Source organism: Lepisosteus oculatus, chromosome 8 (assembly GCF_040954835.1).
Source record: "Lepisosteus oculatus isolate fLepOcu1 chromosome 8, fLepOcu1.hap2, whole genome shotgun sequence".
Classification (NCBI taxonomy): Eukaryota; Metazoa; Chordata; class Actinopteri; order Semionotiformes; family Lepisosteidae; genus Lepisosteus; species Lepisosteus oculatus.
This window is the reverse complement of record NC_090703.1, coordinates 49658499-49677198: the sequence shown is the minus strand read 5'-3', so window position 1 is coordinate 49677198 and position 18700 is coordinate 49658499. Positions and strand designations below refer to the sequence as shown.

Here is an 18700-nt window from a genome sequence, read left to right as displayed (position 1 = left end):
GAAACCTGCAGCACTGCAGCCTCCCATGTCCACAGCTGTCCAGGCCTGTCCACTGCCCCTCCTGCCAGGCTTACCTCCTGGTAAGGGCAAGGCTCAGTGGCTCAGGCAGGTGTAGACCTGACGCGGGTGCGCTGAGCCTGGCTCCTCAGGAGGCTTGTGGGAAGGCCTGTCAGCCGAGGCTGCAGGGGTGAGGTGTGGAGAGCCCAGACAGCCTCCTCATTACACAGCTACACCGGCAATCCTGCCTGTCCTCAAGTTGTTCTTGTAAGTAATCATTGCTCTTATTAAGCAAATCATTTGTCTCTGCTGTACCCGAGCAAGCAAATGAGGAAGAGGGCCAAAACAAAACCCTCATTTGTACGGCGCTGGTGACTGGTCTTTGGATGCAGCGAGAAGTTTCAGTTCCCTGGTGAGGACATCAGCCCTGGACAGTGTTCAAATTAAAAGCAGAGAACGTTGTGTGATCTTAGAAGCCCGTGAAGAGATCTTCGTTTGTTCAGAATCAGATAAATTGACACTCTTTGGAAAATATGGGGAAACAAGGTGCATTTAAAATGGCAAACAGAGGGGCACTTATTTGTACAAAGGTTGTAGTAGGAGTGTGGAACAAGCTGCCCAGCATGTTGTCCTTAAAGTTGATCTGGTTACTTTCAATAAACCGCTGTATGAGATCCTCTCACAACCTAGCTTGTGGCCACTGAAGAAAGGGCCTCCTCTTGTTTATAGCTGTTCCAATGATAAGGGCCAGTGTGGCGTTTTATGATTTCTTGACTTTGTAATTTATTTGCATAAAACCTGTCTAAGTTAGGAATACTGTGTAAACGATCTGGATGCACAGCGGATCTCAGAGAGTGAAGTATTTCCTGACTGTACTGTCAGAAGAGAGGTTTTTGATTGCTCAGGAAAAGTGGGGGCATTAATCTGGGCCCCAGCCGGGCTGCACTAGAAGGAATGAAGACAGGTGCCAGTCCAGAGGCTGTCCTCAGGCCCTGGAAGTCCAGGCTGTGAGCTCTACTGTAGTCTCCTCAGATGGAGGCTGGCTGGCTGGTGGTCTCCCCTGCCGTCGTTGGGCTACAATCGGAGAGCAGATTTGACCGGGCCTCTTGTTTCCGGAGTCCGGATGAGTGCTGTCCACCTACTCGACTCTAAGCAAATGCTCCCACCTCCAATGCCAAAGGGTCAGTGGTGGTTCAGCCTTGTCAGAGGTGTTTTAAACCCACGAAGAGGAGACAAAGTCACTTGGGGAAAAAAGCTTTTACACATCAAGCAGTCGTCTCTTTTGTGACCCTGCTTGGGCACTGTGACTGACCTCTGTCCTAGTGTCTCTGTTATATCGCGTCCCTGATGGACTCCATGTGCCTGTCAGTTAGAAGCAGGAGCGTGTTGAACATATGTCCCTGGCTTTTTCAGTTGAATCAGGATGTTTTTAAAGTAAAACATAAAATGGCGTTATTTCTGAAGTCTGTTTTTCAACCCAACAGCACCAGTCTTAGTGTTGAAAAGAGCTGGACATGTAGAAATATCCTGTGATGTGATTCTGTTGCAGGCTAAGTCAGACACTCACACAGGGACTTTCAGGTCCCCCGTCTCTCTGGCTGGCCGAAAAACTTCACCCTCCAGCGTTTTCTCCTTGCTATGACAATGATTAACCCTCTGACTAGCTTAGGAACAGTTCAGGGCTGTAAATGTGAGTTCAAGCAGACAGAGGATGGGTTGGAGTTTTCCCCTAGGAACGCTTCACTGTTCTCCTCTGGAAAAAATGAGCCATTCATTTCACTCTCTCCTGATTTGAATGCATCATCTGTCTTGAAAACAGTCGTTTGCATTGCAAAACAGGGCCAGTGGCCCTCAGCTGGCGGTGTTCTGGGCAGGGCAGAGGCCTGGCAGTTCGTCTTGTGGTCCTAGCGATTCGGGGTTCCAGTGCTCACAACAGGAGAACCCATTGGGTTCCTTGTACTCCAGCACTCGGCGCCGAGATGGAAGACTGCGCGTGCTTATGAACCGCGGAAAAAACCTGAAACTCAGGTGGTTGCTACAGTGCGTTTCGTGTGCGTTCTTCCTGATTGTGGAAGATAGCCGGAGGACTACCTTGATGATCAGGCATGTTATTAGTGACATTGTTAGAAGTGCTTAAACTTCCGTCTTCATCTTTTTTTGTGTGTAATCCAAGCCGGAACAGCCTCTTCAAAACCATGAATGATGACTCGATGCACTTGTAGACAAAGTAGCGTTTTTTTAACAGGAAAGGGAGATATTATGCGTCAGCAAATGCACCACGGCGCTGTAGATAAAATCAGAAACGCAGAGACGGAAGAAACGAGCTTCTAATCGTGTTCCAGCAGGGCTCAGGCACTGGCACTCAGAGGGGCAGGTGGCACAGTGCAGGACAGGACTTTGACCTGCCAGGCTCGTGTGGCACTCGGGGATGTGCATGCCAGACTGCTTAGGGGGGATTAAGGGGGATCCGATCCAGAAAAGAGAGCGGGAGCCTCTGATTCCTCACATGCTGGTGACATTCTGCTCTGGGCTTCTGGAATGAGGTAGCAGGATGCCAGCACTGGTCTTCAAATGGGGGGGGGGGGGGGGGGGGGTATTGTTGTTGTACTATGCTGGGCGTTTGAGGTCAGGCTGTGCCAGGAGCTGTGGAGATAAAGTGTCCTTTCTTTATCTCCCTGTCTGGAGCCTCTTAATAGATGAGCTGCATAATAATTATTATTGGTGATGAGAGATGAGAGGGATTTGTCAGTGTCCTTCACTTAGACGGCTGATTGTCAGCCACTGGGTAAAGAGTACGCGTGGAGGCTGGTAGGTAGCGGTCTGGTTGCAATGCCAGCCCTCCTTGTCCAGACTGGAGAAAGCAGCCTGGTGAATCTCGCTCGGCACAGGAGGGTCTACCACACGATACAGCGGTGTCATCAGAAGTGCAGGTTGTTGTCAGTCCGATCACACTTGATGCGAAACGCCTCTAAAGCTCAGTGGGAAGCTCATTTGTTGTGTCTGCCGCCCGCATGTTTTTCAGAGCCTGTTTGGGAAGGTTACGCTGCTGCGTTCCCGGATTGGGAACCGGCGGGGGGGAGGGGCGGATCTGGGCGGAGACGTGCTGGCCTTCAGGTGGAGGCCGTTGTCCTCGGGGATGTTGATTAGTGGGAGATTGGGAGATAAGGGAATGAGGAGAGGGGTCGCAGCCCGAGCCAAGCTGCTGCCTAAGAACAGTGCAAAGGACTGATTGAGGGCTGAGGGTAGGTTCCCGCGAAAGTGCTTCCTAGACGAAGCAGGCTGGGCTTTATTACCCCCTGGAAATGCTTTCATATCCTAATAGTTCAGGCAGCCCTAGGGAGTGGCCCCTGAGACATTGCTTTGCTGGGGGTTTCTGCTGCCTCAAGGGGGAACCCAGGCGTCTCCTGACGGGTACCGGGGCCCTCTGCTGGAAAGCCTGGCCCAGAAAAGAGCTCACGCCGCCGACTGCTGCCTCCAGCTGCAGGGGTTCGAGGAGCTGCCGAGCGGTCTTCACGCAGATGTCGGACCCCGATCGCAAATCCACAGGAGAGCTCCTGCGTGCTGCAGGAGTCCCAGTATAAAAGGCTAACTGCTGGAGGTGCAGCTGCAAAACCGTGCCTTGTGGGTCTTGGGGTCTTGACCATCGCTCTCCCCCAAGTCCATCGGAAGCTGCCGGCTGGAATAAAGGGGTTATCTGTCTTGTCTGTCCCCATCCTGTAGCACCGCCGAGCAGCCTGATCTCATCAGATCTCAAGCCTGGAAAGTAGGGGGTCCAGTGCTGGACCAGTAGGGGGAGCTCAACCCTCTGGAGCAGAATATCCAATCCAGTGCCCCAGCATGATGACTGTGGACACTGTGCTGCAGGAGGTGTTGTCCTTCTGATGACACAGGGAGCTGGGTGCCTTTCTGTGTGTTGTTGTTGTTGTTGTTGTTATTATTATATTAGGAATTATTATTAAAGAACAGTAAGCAGTAACCAAGCAGAAATCAAAATTTCATCATCCCTAATGCATAACGTTACTGGACAGTGGGTTTAAACTGGTTGGAAGGAAGAGGCCTCAGGAAAATACACGGCCCCTTCAAATACTGGCTTTGTAGATTGAGACTGGTGGATGGGCTGAATTTAGGCCCCTCTGTAATTCTGTCGGCTGGTTAGTTGTGCAATCCTAAATCTCACATGGGTGCAGTACGTGACAAGTCGGAGATAAGACAGGTAATGCTGACATCCGTGTAGGCACCTTTGCTTTAAGGTTCCTGACTGACCTGAAACTCGGGGCTGTGGTATTTGTACAGCAGGGCGGGTGCTGGTGAAGAGATCTTCCTGCAGGAGCTGCTCGTACAGCAGTCCCCAGCGAGCGAATCCGCTGACCTTCCTGCCTGCTCGCCTGTTCTCTCACACCAGTGTCTGTCTTTCACACTGGCACTGCCAGGGAGGGCGGCGGGGGGGCAGACTGGCGCAGCTCGCCTCGCCTGCAGACCCCCAAGGGGTGCCCCTTGACCTCTGAGCAGGTGAGCCCTAAACGCATGAAGAGAGGGGGCAGCAGGCAGCTCCCGCCTGCGACAGAAGCACACGGGAAAGGTGTTCGGCCCAGCTGGTCCTCTGTTTAGTTAGTAGCTAATTGATCCCAGGATTTCATCCAGCTCTTTCTTAAAATAAGAACCCGGACATTGACTTCAACATCTCAGCTGGGTAACTTGGCCCCTCTTAATCTCGGATTTACATGCGTTTCCCCGTAGTTTCCACTGGTGACCTCTAGCTGTTTTTCATTGCTGATGCTGAGGTTCACTGGGTTGACTTTGTGTTTGCTGTGAGGATTTAAAATTCCTGGATCAGGTCCTCACGTAGGCTGTGCTGACGACTAGTGCCGGACAATATTGAAGCCCCAGAATGTATCTGTTTGCTCTTCTCTGACTGATCTGAATGCGACTCGGCAGCCATTGCTTTATTCTTATGAGGTGACCACAGTTACACGCAGTATTCTGTAAGAGCTCTTATGATTGCCTTTACAATATTAACTTAGCATCTCTTGATTTAAATTATACACTTTTACCTATGCATCCTAACATTTGGTTTGCCTTTTTTATAGCTTCCCTTAAAAGCTCTTCTTGTCTTGCCCCTTAAACCCTCCTAGAGATCTACAGTTCATCACTGTTCCTGGCCCAGGCACTCGCCTAACTGTCTGGTATCTGTGCTGAAATTCTAGCTCTTTCTATCTGCATTATTGCTGGTGTTTCCTCAGTACTGCCACAGTCGCAGGTTGTTGCGTGCTGTTGTATTGGGGGTGTGATTTTACATTTTTAGCTACGAGGGTGTCGGATGCACCACAGTGTGTTAAATGTGCAGAAGCTCTTACTGAGAACAACCAAACTGCTAGCACTTTGAAAATGCGTTGGACAATCCGGTCGTGACAGGTCTTCTTTCCTCAGTCCCTGCAGCCCTCGTCAGCTGTGCTTTATTGAAGGCGGTGTAGCCTGGGCACTGAGGTGGTCTTCCTCGGTCTGTTAATTATTAACAGCAGTGCGTTTTCTACACTCCGGAATAAAACGCAGAGGAAATGGGAGCCACTCGGAATGTTAAGTGGGAATAAAAGCAGGCTTTCGTACTGCATCACAGCACTGTGTGGCCTCTTACGTCTTGAGATCCTGAACATTTTGATTGATTATCGAGTCCGGAGCTGGGAAGACCTGGGGCTGTGTTCATCCTGTTCTTCTTCCCTCTAGTTAGCTCTTATTCCCAAGAGCCGGGCTGCAGGGGCTTCCTGCAGGGTCCTTACTTATGTGCTGGTTCCTTGTTCAAGTTGGATGTGCTCTCTGTAATACATGCAGAGCTGTTCATTCCATGAAACCTTTGGAAAAGTGTCCTCTGGAATCTATCACTGGAGAATGTTTATTTTTCCTGGACAGAATTGACAGCACTCCTTCCTCCTCTGTTCCAGAAATGGGAGTGAAGCACTTGTTGTGTACAGTATCTGTGTGTTATAGTGCACATCGTCTGATATAATGTACCTTTTGGTATTGTTTCAGTGGGCTGCTTTTCCAAAATAGGCTGCTGCCAGTTAGACCAGAATTCAGAAGATGTGTGCTCTGTTTTTCTAAAACACCGGGTGCGTTAGGTTTTATAGTGGCCATAGCTGATATACCAGAGAGCGCTGTCAGTCTCTTAGAGCATGATGTTTAGTATGCCTAGTAGTTACATCCTTACAGCTGTTAGGAAATGCATAAACATTAGGTACTATCCTGTACAATCTGCACTAAACGCGCGCACACGCACACACCTGTTTTTCCTTATTAAAAAAAGTTCAAATGTAGTCAAAAAAAAAAGAGAAGTAAATTCCTCATAGAAGACAATGTGAGAAAAGATTCTCGGCAAAGCTGTTACGAGGGCCCGGCTCGGAAGAGTGAAGATCGACTTCTTAAGTGAAAACAGAGGTAGGAATTGCAACATCACGTATGAATGAAAAGTCATCGGGGGGTTTCTGCTGATTTCTGTATTTCAGCTTTTGACCACTCGTGGCCAAGAGCTTCTCGATCGCTGCAGGTTGTAACAGCCACATACGCAGCACAGACAGCGCGCACACACTGGCCCCTCTGAGCTCTTGCAGGAATGTAGAGGAGGGTTTTCTCTTCCTTGACCATACAGGGAGGAACAATACTCCCTAGTAAGCTAGAGAAAGGAGTGAAGGCATGTCGGTATTTCCAGAAGAGGTCTAATTCCTTTACCCGCTCAGCGACCCCAGGATGGCTGGCTTTCTGCCGTCTGGGCGCTGCGAGAGAGAGAGAGAGAGCAGTGTGGGCCTGTCCCGGTGGTGGCTGTCTGGCGGGGGGAGTTGGATGAAAACAGGGAGTGTTTTCCCACATGCTGTGCCTTTGCCTCCATAGAAGTTCAGTCTGCATCATGCAGGAAGTCTGCATCCAGAGCTCCAGGGCAGCTGTGGCTTTGGAGCGAGCCAGGTTTCAGGCCAAGAGCACTGAACAATAACCAGGGGGAGGTCCCCTCTGTGTCCTGTTTGTGCTCAGTGTTTGCTCCTGGGGAGCCCGGCCATTGATGTGCCTTTAACAGCAGCGCCTGCTGTGCGCGGCGGCTGTGTTCTGTTAAATCTGTGGAAAGGTGGATAAAAGTGGGGAAAAATCTTCAGGGCATTTGATCTCCGGGAACAAGATGTTTTTATCTTGGCGTCGCTGGATAAAACACTTAGAAAATGAAAATGGATGGAAGAATGGGTGGAATGTTTTTATTGATTTTTTTTGTCTACAGTAGCAACAAACAGGATTCAAGTCCCAGACGCGAAGACGTGTAGTTAAACAAGCCCTGACCCCCTGGATACATGTTGACACAGTATGTCGTTCCAGAAGATGGACCATAATCTGGGAATATTGACCGAGTAGGAGGCCTGGGGTTGTTGGTGTGGTTACACCAGTTTAATCACATTGCACGTCAATTACAAATGACCCAAAGGGCATTAAGAGCGTTCAGGACTCATTTCCATCTGGAAGTGTTTATTCCATGTTGCGTTAATTCTGCATAACTGCGTAACTCAGCCAGAATTCTTTGGACGTTTTTCAGCCCAGCATCAGGCAGAGAAGGTCCTGGTGTCTAAAGTGGCTTTAACTCCATGAGAAACAGGGGGTAATGATAAATAAGCGAGACCAGTAACGTTCATCAGTGTCTTCATTAGAAAGCAAGCTAAGATAGGTGCTATTCCGAACGACCTTAGCCTCTACATTCCCACTTCCTGAACAACTTGACCAAAGATTGGTCTCAGTCTTTTAATTAAACTGTGTTCCTGTCACAAACACCTGTTGTCTCTTCATTCATTCTTTGCGCACCACTTCAGAATGTGTGATTTGTTCAATTAATGTAAAATGAGTGTTTTCATACGAGATGGAGACTTTTGTTCATTTTTTTTACCCCAGCTATAAAGTGTGTCAATTAAGCCACAAAAGCGTTTACGAATGCCAGTTATTAACTGCAGGTGTAATTCAGGCATGATGTCAAATACCTCCTAAGACTGGTGTGGGATTGAAAATATGAGCAGAAGTCTGTCAGATGAGCGATGTCTACGTTTAGGAAAGATAATATGGCGTGCTAGTTATCAGGAACTAGACTACCGTCCAGCTCGTCCAGTTCTCTAGTCTTGTTATCTTTTAGTAGAAATAGGCAGCAGAGGACTCTTTTCAGATGATGATCTGTATAAATGCCAGGTTAATGCCAACTTGTCCGAGCTTTAGCGGCAATGAATAGCAGAGTAGATTACAAGGCATTGTCCTGTGGCACCCCATAGGTGGGCAGGACTGAGCAGAGCTGGGCTTATTTGATCATTTCTGCTAGGTAAGACACAGCTGATGTATTTATCTTTGTTTGATCTGCTGAGCAAGTAAGATGCGTGTGGGGTTTTAGCCGTCTGACGCACAATCAGTTCATCGCTGCCTTCCCCCCCCCGCAGTTCGGCAGGGACGAGAGGCGAGTGGACAGCAGGACGATACACGTCGGCCACGGGCCTTGGTCCGACACAGAGGCCTTCATTCCGCCCAAGTTCTGCGACAACAGGATCGTCTCCTCCAAGGTAGGAAATGGGCCGGGGGGTGGGGAGAGTGGGCCAGTGGGAGAGTGGGACGCTGGGGGGGAGTCGGCCAGTGGGAGAGTGGGATGCTGGGGGGGGAGTCGGCCAGTGAGAGAGTGGGCCAGTGGGAGAGGGGGGATGTGCCTTTCCTCCCCAGAGCTAGAACAAAGCAGGCCGCCCACAAAGACATCCAGTTCCAGAGTTCGGGGAAAACATCCTTCCAAAAAAACAACAACACACTTTATCTTGCCTTGCTCTCACTGCCTCCTTGGGCCTTAAAAAGAGAATAACACAAGAAAGGTTACAAAGGAGAGGAGGCCAGCTGCCTTATTTGTTTGCCAGTTGATAATTAACCCAATAATTTTGTCCAGCCATTTCCTGAAAGAAGCCGGAGTTTCGGCTTGACCATGTTTTAAACTGCTGCAGCTCTGGAGCTCCTGGGTGGTGATGGTGCTGTTCCGTTCGGGTTCAGGGTGGCCACAGCCTTTGCTTCCCAGCTCCTCTCTGGAGAGGAGGCTGGCGGTGTAGACCGTTCAAATAAAAAAAAAAAGCTAAACCTGCAGGTAGTTGTGAATGGTGAATATTTAAATAGATAAATGGGGGTTATCTATGTATGCCCTGTCAGAGCTGCTGTGTAACAGTGTCAGAGTTCAGTTTAGCCTCTATAGAAGTGCCCCCACCCTCCCCTCCCCTCCCCACCACAAGATCGGCGCAGTGTGTGGGGGTGGGGGGGCTGGGGGTTTTACCGCAGTCCTGCAGGAGGATGGAGGTTTCTGCCGTCGATCTCCAATCAATGCCCCTGCTGCGAGGCTGTTTAAAAACTTAATTACTCCCCAGCAGGTCTGAATCACAAGGGCCTTTTATTGCCTGTGTTAGGGCTTTTCTCCGCTCTTTGTTTCTCAGTTCTGCATTCAGGCACACTTTTCTCTGATTCCAGCATTTTATCAGTCGGCCTGCTATCTGATGTGAAGTCTAGACCACTTTCTCTCTCGCTTCACATTCACACTCAAGTGCAAAAAGTGCGTTACGACAGTTGGTATTGGGTTATCAGCATGGAGTCAGCAGTTGTAAAAGACAACACAAGAACAAGTTTGAAACCAGTGGTTCTTTCTGCTGAAAGTATTTTAGCTTTAATTCTGCAGACTGCGTCTGTTCTCTCCTTTGTTAGCACCAGCCTTAACTTCAGAGCTTGTGGTCAGGTTGGAGGAGATAAAATTGACCTCTTTCACTGACAGAGTCACACCCCTGCAACAGCTGCTGCGAGCTAGATAAAGTCTTCCGCCCCCCCATTCAAGCCTGTTCGAATTAAGTTAATAAAGTTGCTAATCCAAATCAATTAAATTAAATACCTGAGACTCTGAAAAGGCTGGCCAACAGATCAGGAGCAGTGTGGAAAGAAAATCCATTTCTGGCTTTTGTTGCGAGTTTTTTCACTCCTGATCTCTTGTGTGTATATATATTCCCAGACTCTTGCCTTAGAGCAGAAATCTTATGAACAATATCTTGTTTCTTGTCCGAAGAGCAGGAGGAGGAGTGTCTCCTAGCCCAAGGAGACTCGCTGGCTTGAAAGCCTCAGTTTTCCACTGACCCTGTTGTGTTGTGTGTTTTGCAGTACACCATCTGGAACTTCCTGCCCAAGAATTTGTTTGAACAGTTCAGACGAATCGCCAATTTCTACTTCCTCATTATATTTCTGGTGCAGGTGAGTTTCGAATGTGAATGTTCCCTGGAAGGATTTGTGAAAACAAATCCGACCTCATCAACATTGCCATTTTATACAAGCCTGTCCTTAAAAGAAGGGAGAGGAGAGTGTGGATTTTTCCGTTGCATTTCAGCAGATCTTACGGAACATTGCTCGCCCCAATCTCTGCAGCACTTGTAAAACTCGTTTCATGTCTGCTTTAAAAACAGCCCTGAACGTTACAGAGAGAAAACTAAAGGATAATTTGGTTCTGCTGTTTTCCCACAAACCAAAAAAGCAAAAAAAATAATCGTAAAAAAATACTTGCAGCACATCTCTTGGGAATCCTGTATTCTTTCTGCGATTGCTTTTTCTCTGAACTAGGGGGGAAGGGAAGTTCAGCTCCGGGAATCTATAAAAGAAAAACTGTCTAGTTGTGTCCAGGGTATTTCCGTCTCTTGTGGGGTTTTTTGTGTCAGAAACGGGCGCGTTGTGAACGTCAGGCCTAAGACAATCTTGCCCGCGCAGTCAAACAGGTTAGACCGACAGTTAAAAAAAAAACCCAGTAGTTTGTGATTTCAGTTTTGCTTGTGTGTGTGTGTTACTATAAGGCTGGAATTTCTACAATGCAACCCCGGTCTTTACTGAACTTCATTCCAAAGTTTTAAAGTAATGCTCTTGTTTTCAGCGGCCCAGCTGTTTGACATTTTGCGAACTCGCCGCCGCGTAAGTGTGTTCAGCGGGGTCGCTCATGGTGTTTGTCGACGGTGGCGTTTTGCTGGCTTCTCTCCGCGCTGAGGAATTTCTCAAGAGAGGTTTTCATATCCGAACTGCGCAGCTCTGACGGCCGTCTGTGGGCTCGCAGACTCCAGAGCTGGTCCCGCGTTCAGACATGTGTGGTGTTTGGCGATACAAACAAATTAAATCCAACTCCATAACAAACAAATTGTTTTTTTTAACAAGACCCCCACTATTGACACCCCACTGATGCAGAGTGGGCCGGATGGAAAGTCTTCCTCGCTTTCCACTATCCTACTGAGAGGTGACCCCGAGTCGTAGCGATCCCGTCGGAGCACGGCGTCGCAATCGTACTCTGAATTAGTTGCCCGCAGACGACGCTCTGTGCAGCAGCACGGAACCGCCAGGGACAAACTGACTGCCCCTGGGAGGCTCCCAGTCAAGAATCGCCCTCCCCCAGCTGGAGCCGGCAGGACCCGCAGAGCGAAGCCGTCCCTCCTCGGCGGAGCACTTTATTAGATCGGAGGGACGCCACGGGCGGAGCCCAGCCCGAGCTGGTGCTGAGGAAGAGTCGGTGTCCTGTCCCGTTGAGAGAGTCGAGAGGGGGGGAGTGTTTCTGATCCTTCACAGAACACCGCTCGCTGAGCCCTGCAGGAGAGGCTTTCAGTCTCCGCTGCGTCCTGGGGCACACGGCTCTAGATGGGCTCGGCCCGGTCACCTGGGTCTCTTCTGTCGTTGATGTAGGGCGGTTGAAGACTTTCTCCCTGTTCTGGTTTCTGAAGTATTTGCTATGCTGGTTATTGGTGAGAGAGAGAGATGCCTGCTTATCAGTGAGGCGTTCTTCTTTCTGTGTGGAGGTTTAAATAAAACTTTGAGAGCTCAAGATCTATATTTACTTACATTTCAGGGTATTTTTGTTTCGAGAGAAACGAAACGTTTTCGGTCTCCCCAGTGCCTTGGCTTTTGAGAAAGCAGCGATATTGCACTCCCTGCCCCTTGCTGGCCGACCTCACTGCTGCATACGCTTGTCAGTCTTGTTAACCGTTTGCTGTACTGTAGACCCCTGGGTGTCATGAGTATCAACAGGAAAAACGGGTCGCTGATCACACTGTCAGTATTAGGGTCACCTGCACTGAAAGAGTTCCGTACCACTAGCCAGCCTGATTTAAAAATGGTGAAAGAAACTTCCACAAATGCTTTGGTTGAAATCTGCGTGGGTCCTAATGCCCCAGTATAGTGACAGGGACGCTATACTGTAAAAAAGGTGCCGTCCCTCGGATGAGATGTAAAACCGAGGTCCTGACTCTCTGTGGTCATTAAAAATCCCAGGGAGTTTCTCTAAAAGAGTAGGGGTGTTACCCCGGTGTCCTGGCCAAATTTCCCCCTGGCCTTTACCAAGCATGGCCTCCTAATAACCCCCATCATTCACTTCATCACTCTGCCCTCCTCCCCACTGAGAGCTGGTGTGTGGCGAGAGCACTGGTGCACCATGGCTGCTGTCCATGTGACGAGCAGGCTGGTGCTCTCTGCTGCTCGGGCTTGTGGGAAAGTGTGTGGCGGGGGAGCGGCTCTTACTGACAGCCTGTGAGCTTTTGGTTTTTGTCTCGGGGGAGGAGGTGTTTAATATACCAATCAAAGATTTCATGAGCTGAAGCAGCAGCTGCTGGGGAAATACCTGACTGCCCAACTGCTCAAGTTATTTGTTTTCTTAGTTTCATTTTTGGTGGCCTTGACTTTTATTTGCTCATGTGCAGTTCTGCTTCTCAGGACATGTGCTTGCTACTGTAACCGGCTCTCCCAGAGGGCCTGGGATCGTTCAGTGTGCAGGCCCCGTGCTTTCGGTTTGATTGAAACACACGCCAATCACACGTTATCAGCCAGCCCCATAACAACCGGCTTACAGGCTGTGTCTGGGATACTCGTTCACGGGGCTGCAGATATACGCACAATCCAAGTATTTGGGGGATTTGAGGTGGTGTTCCTAGGGTTTTCTGGCCACTCTGTTCTGAAATGTCTATATTTATGTTAACCATACTGCTGGAGCTTTGGAAAAGGTAGACTTGGCCTGTTTGTACTGTTAGCACCGTGAAAAGCATCTGCAGTAATAAACGTAAATTATTCTTAAATTGTCTAACATTTTTTTTTATACTTAATCTGAAAGTTTTTCTAGGGTTGGTGGTTATTTGCCAAAAATATCAGGATTTTTTTCGCAGGCGTCCTCTGGACAGTGCTTTCCTCCCCTGAGCGTGGGCAGGGATATCGGTGCCTTGTCACGGCACACTAGTGCCCGGCGCAGCAGTCAAACGCTTAGTGTGCCGCCTGACTGCTGCTGCTCCCCTTGTCTCTGACTCGCCGTGCTCCGCTCTTGTCCTGCAGGTGATTGTGGACACGCCCACCAGCCCGGTGACCAGCGGGCTGCCTCTGTTCTTCGTCATTACAGTGACCGCCATCAAACAGGTGAGCGCTGTCCCGTCGTTCCCCACTGCCAGCCCTTGACGCCAGCCCCGCGCAGCCCCGCGCAGGGCTTCGTCCAGCTGACAGCAGGCGAGCTGCACTGTTAAACCTATGGGCAGTCCGTTCTGCTGCAGTGACCTCAGATTACCTTGGCAGCTGGGTAGGAGGGCGAACAGTGGGTTCTGTCTTGGGGAACAATTCCTCTTTGTTAGGCTGAAAGACAGCGCCTGTTCCGGCCTTCGCTGTTTGGATGAGCCCTCAAGGTCGTGTTTCGGAAGCAGCCTGTGCCCAAGGCGTCCGTGCGATGGTTATTACCCCCCCCCGTTCACCCCCCGCCTCGAGTCTTGGAATGTGATGCCCGAGGTGCTGCGCGGAGTCGGGTTCGAGGCCCGGCTGAGGGTGGTGCCTTTCTGTGCAGGGCTACGAAGACTGGCTGAGACACAAGGCCGACAACGAGGTGAACAAGTACCAGGTGACGGTGCTCGCGAAGGGCGGCAAGGTGCGCACGGAGAGCGAGAGGATTAAGGTGAGGCCCGTGCCCGTTCGCTCTGTCTGGGAGGGGGCGCCCGGCCCGGCCCGGCCCGGCCCGGCCCTGGAGTCACTCTGCGCTCTGCCGACCGTCCCCGCAGGTGGGGGACATCGTGGAGGTGACCGAGGACGAGACCTTCCCCTGCGACCTGGTCCTGCTGCAATCCAGCCGCGATGACGAAACCTGCTTCGTCACCACCGCCAGCCTGGACGGAGAGTCCAACCACAAGGTACCGCCCCCTGCTGGCCACAGAGGCAGCGCTGCTTCCTAGAGATATAAGAACAGGAGGCACTTCTCTACCCAAAGGGTGCGGGAGTGTGGAACAAGCTTGCCGGCCAGTCCCCTGGCTTCTTTCAAGAAAGATTCCTCTTCCATATAATAGAGAGCTGTTGACAACTCTGTCTGAGTAAATGTGTAACAGCAGCTGGCACAGAGGTCACTGGGTAAAGAGCCTAACTCCACAAAATAAGGGTTGTTCCTGCTGTGTATGGCCCTGTTGCACTGTTCAGTCTGGGTTTTTTTCCCCTTTTTAATTAATATCTCTGCCTGCTGCTTTTATTAAAAGCAGCTTCAAATTGTACCCATGAATGCTGCTGGGTGTTGTGCTGGAGCAATCTGAGTGTAGTACCTTGCCCATGGCTCCGACAGCAGTGTCTCATTAGGGATTTGAACCCACAACCTTCCACTTCTGAGCCCAGAACTGCCCCTTGTTTTATTTCCCCACTCACACCTTTCTCAATTCTCTTCTTCTCCTGCCCCCACTCCTCCCCGGCGCCCCCTGCAGACACACTTCATAGTGCCCGACACAGAGAAGGACCTGGAATCCCTCTGCGCCATTATTGAGTGTGAGCAGCCTCAGCCAGACCTCTACAAGTAAGCAGGGAGTGTGTTTGCACGTCTCTGTCCTTCCTGTGTGCGTGGTTTGTGTCTGCGTGTTTTTCACTTGTGCGTAGGGTGTGTCTTTGCGTGCATGTGTATGTTAGTTGCGTGTGCATGTTTTGTGTGCGTCTGTGTGTGTTTTTCCCCTGTGCGTGGTGGGGGTATGTGCGTCTGTGGTTTTTCACCTGTGCATGTGTGCGCGCCAGTGTCTCATCATGTCACCCTGTGCTGATGAATGTTCCAGTGGTTTTGAGACGTGCGCACATGTCTGCGCCTGGACTTGTTTGATCAAGGCCTCTGTACTGCTTGTTGTTTATCTGGACGTTTTTCAGGACTGCAGTGGTTCCTTTTCCACATGTATTTAGCTACAACACAAAGATGATGGTGATATGGAGATCAGGCTTCATTAAATAAACTTGGGGTCAGCTAGCCCCCTTCTTTTAAAGTGTTATTTATAAAGTGTGTGACACCCCTTGGCTTAATCCCACGAACTGTTCAGGAAGGAGATCTTTGTACTTTGTGCATGTTTGAAGTGAGAGAAAAATGTGCTGTGACGTTTTATCTAGTTTTATCTAGTTTTATCTAGTTTTATCTAGACAATTTATCTAGTTTTCTATTTCGTTCTGAATCACTGTGAACAATAATTGTTCTGTTGTTCAGAGTGCCTTCAGCAGCAGCAGGGAGTGAGCTGCGCCTCTGCCACTGGGGGTTTGGCGCCACCTAGTGGTTCTTCCTTTGTAGCCACACCTCGCTGTGTCAGGGCACTGATCTTTCTTGAGCAAAATAAAAGAAGCCTGTTTTGAGTTGTGAAGTTTCTTGCGTAGCACTTGGCCGTCACCTCCTTACTGCTCTGTCAGGGGGTTCCAGCAGGCCGCTGATGGGAAGGAAGAAGCTGCCTGCAGCAGCTGGCAACGCTGCGTGGAGTGCAGTGGGTGTTTAACAAGGGGGAGAGGCAGGCGGGTTGCCTGCTCTCTGTGCACTAGCAGCAGCCAAGGGGAATCGGTAACCCACTGGCTTTCAAGAAGCTAAAGGTTTGGGCACAGGAAGGAGTGAAATCAGAACTGGTCGAGCTCGTAACATCCCGTGTTAAGATTAGATTCCTTCCCGAGACGTCACTAATACTCATTGTACCAAAAAACGCCAACACTGCACAGCGGAATATGGAAGTGTCCAATTGGCTGAGGTCCTTAGTGATGTGCAAGACCTCATGCGAGTGGAAAAGCGAGTTCCCATGGGTTGACTGCCACTGATTCTCTTTCACGCCCTGCCTCTCTGTGCTGGTTCGCAGGTTTGTGGGGCGGATGCACATCCGCAAAGCGGGCAAGGAGTCTGCTGTCAGGTGAGTTCTGCCGTTCTGCTGAGCTCAGCCCGAAAGTGCCGCCGAGCAGCCTGGGACCCGCTGCATCGTGGGCTGCTGTTCCTGCATCACAGGCAGCAGTGTTGTTCCTCATCTGCAAGCCTTCCCCCCTGAATTGTGTTAAAACTACTATTTTATTGATCTGTAGCCTGTAGCTGTTTTAAAGAAATCTAGCCTGGCAGAAATGGCCAATGTCCCGAGCCCTGAAAAGGAGAATGCACAGTCTTTTGCTGTCAGACCGTCCCGGCGTTCTCCCCTGCAGCGCGCAAGGCCGTAAGAAATGAAGTTATCTTGTTCTCTGAAAGATTAAGAGAACTCTGTGTGCTGAAGGGAAAGCGCTTTTCGCTGTTCCTTTGTGTTCCTGCCGTCAGTCCTGGGTGGTGAGTAACAGGGAGTGTGCAGCGCACAGTTTGTCATGGTGGCTGGTGAGTGGCTTTTGGTTTTTGTCTTTTTTTTAGGTCTTTAGGACCCGAGAACCTGCTTCTAAAAGGCGCCACCTTGAAAAACACCAAGAATATTTATGGTAGGTCCAGACGGGCTGAGAGCTCGTCTCTGCAGTGCAGGTTTTGTGAAGTGCAGCCCAGTTTCAGCTCTGTCCTGCTGCACTGAAATGATGTGGTTCAGCCTCCCAAACAGTGCAAGCAGCAGTGAACTCTGAGTCACATTTTGAAACAGAGGTACCTGCCTCTCTCCTAAGATTTGGCTCAAATGTCCGTTGGTTATAGCAAGGAGTATCTCTGGATGTGGTTTGCTGGGATTTCTCAGTTTAAAACACCAAATGGTCCCGTGTAGAACATAAGAAAGATTTCAAACCAGAGCTGGCTTTCCAAACCACTATTATCTGGTTGCCGACAGCTTCATTGTCTATTAATTTCATCAAGCCCTTAAAGTATACCCCAGTGTCAACCTCAACAGCGTGGTCAGGGAGTTTTGTACCAGACCCCTACAATCCACAGAGTACAGTGCCTCCTCCTGTCCACTGAATCGTTGCTTATCTTGGAAAATAAGGTCAGATTCTTCTCGGTCGATAGCCCTAATGTCCTGTATTGTAAATGGGAATCTGTTGGATAGGAGTGGGTGTTTTACAACTGTTCCCTGAAGGAAGCCGGGGCGTGAGCTTCTGCCACATGGCTGGGTAGCCTGTCCTACTCTCCCACAATGCACTGCAGCGTGAAGTGTCTCTTGTTCCGTTTTAAACGCACTTTCTAAAATTCAGCGATTCATGGGTAGACCACCTGGGAGGGGGAACTGTTGACCTTCAAGTTTGTGAGTTTGATGATTGGTATAGTTTAGCTTGGCACAGTGAGGACCGAGGGAGGTGTGTCTCCATGGATTCAGGATGTCGAATTCAATGCCCATGTGATCTTGAGATCCCTGCTCGCCCGCAGGCGTGGCCGTTTACACGGGCATGGAGACCAAGATGGCTCTGAACTACCAGGGGAAGTCCCAGAAGCGCTCGGCGGTAGAGAAGTAAGTTGGCCTTCTCCCGGGTTCGAGCGCGCTCGATTGTCCGCAGGAGAGCGCCTCGGTGACCTGGCTGCCCTTGCTTGTCCTCGCTCCCGGCAGGTCGATCAATGCCTTCCTGATCGTGTACCTGTTCATCCTGATCGGCAAGGCCCTGGTGTGCACCACGCTGAAGTACGTGTGGCAGAAAGAGATTTCCAACGACGAGCCCTGGTACAACCTCAAGACGCGGAAGGAGAAAGAGGCTAACCTGGTAAGGCCCCGCCCCCGCCCCAGTATTAATATTAATATATATTAACAGTATGTAATATATTAAATAAGAAGTGGTTTGTTTCTGATGTTGTGTGAGAGAAGGCGAACACAGCACAGGAGTGTACAATGCAGCAAGTGAGCCCCCTGAGCTCAAGAAGCAAAATGTTTTGTGTCCTATAGAACAACTCCTCCTCCTCCCTCCCCCTCCTCCTCCCTCCCCCTTTCCCCAGGAGACAGAAATACTGCAAGCTCACCCTCACCTGACGGGCGCATCTGTAAAAACAAAAATGTTTGTAAAGATTAAAAATAGGAGGTTTTCTGCCGGAAAGTCAGTAAAACAAAACTGCAGGGTGAGCAGGCCCTGGAAGTGCCCTCGTTATTGTCTCTCAGGGGCTTTCAAGCCGTGCCACTGGGCAGCGGAGGGTGCTGATGGTAAAGACAGGACGCAGGCTGGGAGTCCTGTCATCTTGTCCACGTTTGCCGTCACTGGCCTCCCTCTGACCGGACCCCGTCTGTGTGTTTCTCAGTACCTGAAGATGTTCACAGACTTCCTGTCGTTCATGGTCCTGTTCAACTTCATCATCCCGGTGTCCATGTACGTGACGGTCGAGATGCAGAAGTTCCTGGGCTCGTTATTCATCTCCTGGGACAAGGACTTCTTTGACCCCGAAATCAAGGAGGGAGCCCTGGTCAACACTTCTGACCTCAACGAGGAGCTGGGGCAGGTGAGGTGGGGGGTGGGCTGTTGTTCGTGTCTCTAGTGTTAGAATAAATCAAGTCCTGCGCTT

The 18700-nt window shown here is 50.1% G+C and overlaps 1 protein-coding gene across 5 annotated transcripts in view; it reads left to right on the top strand.

Moving 5' to 3' along the window:
• atp11c (ATPase phospholipid transporting 11C) overlaps positions 1-18700 on the top strand; it is a 45593-nt gene that overhangs the window by 8897 nt on the left and 17996 nt on the right. For all 5 annotated transcript variants that reach the window (XM_069193729.1, XM_069193730.1, XM_069193726.1 and 2 more), the window contains exons 2-12: positions 8442-8561; positions 10171-10260; positions 13354-13434; positions 13850-13957; positions 14061-14189; positions 14745-14833; positions 16128-16178; positions 16655-16719; positions 17585-17666; positions 17763-17913; positions 18440-18637. In XM_069193729.1, coding sequence (XP_069049830.1) covers positions 8442-8561; positions 10171-10260; positions 13354-13434; positions 13850-13957; positions 14061-14189; positions 14745-14833; positions 16128-16178; positions 16655-16719; positions 17585-17666; positions 17763-17913; positions 18440-18637 — 1164 coding nt within the window. The remainder of the gene's footprint in view (positions 1-8441; positions 8562-10170; positions 10261-13353; positions 13435-13849; positions 13958-14060; positions 14190-14744; positions 14834-16127; positions 16179-16654; positions 16720-17584; positions 17667-17762; positions 17914-18439; positions 18638-18700) is intronic.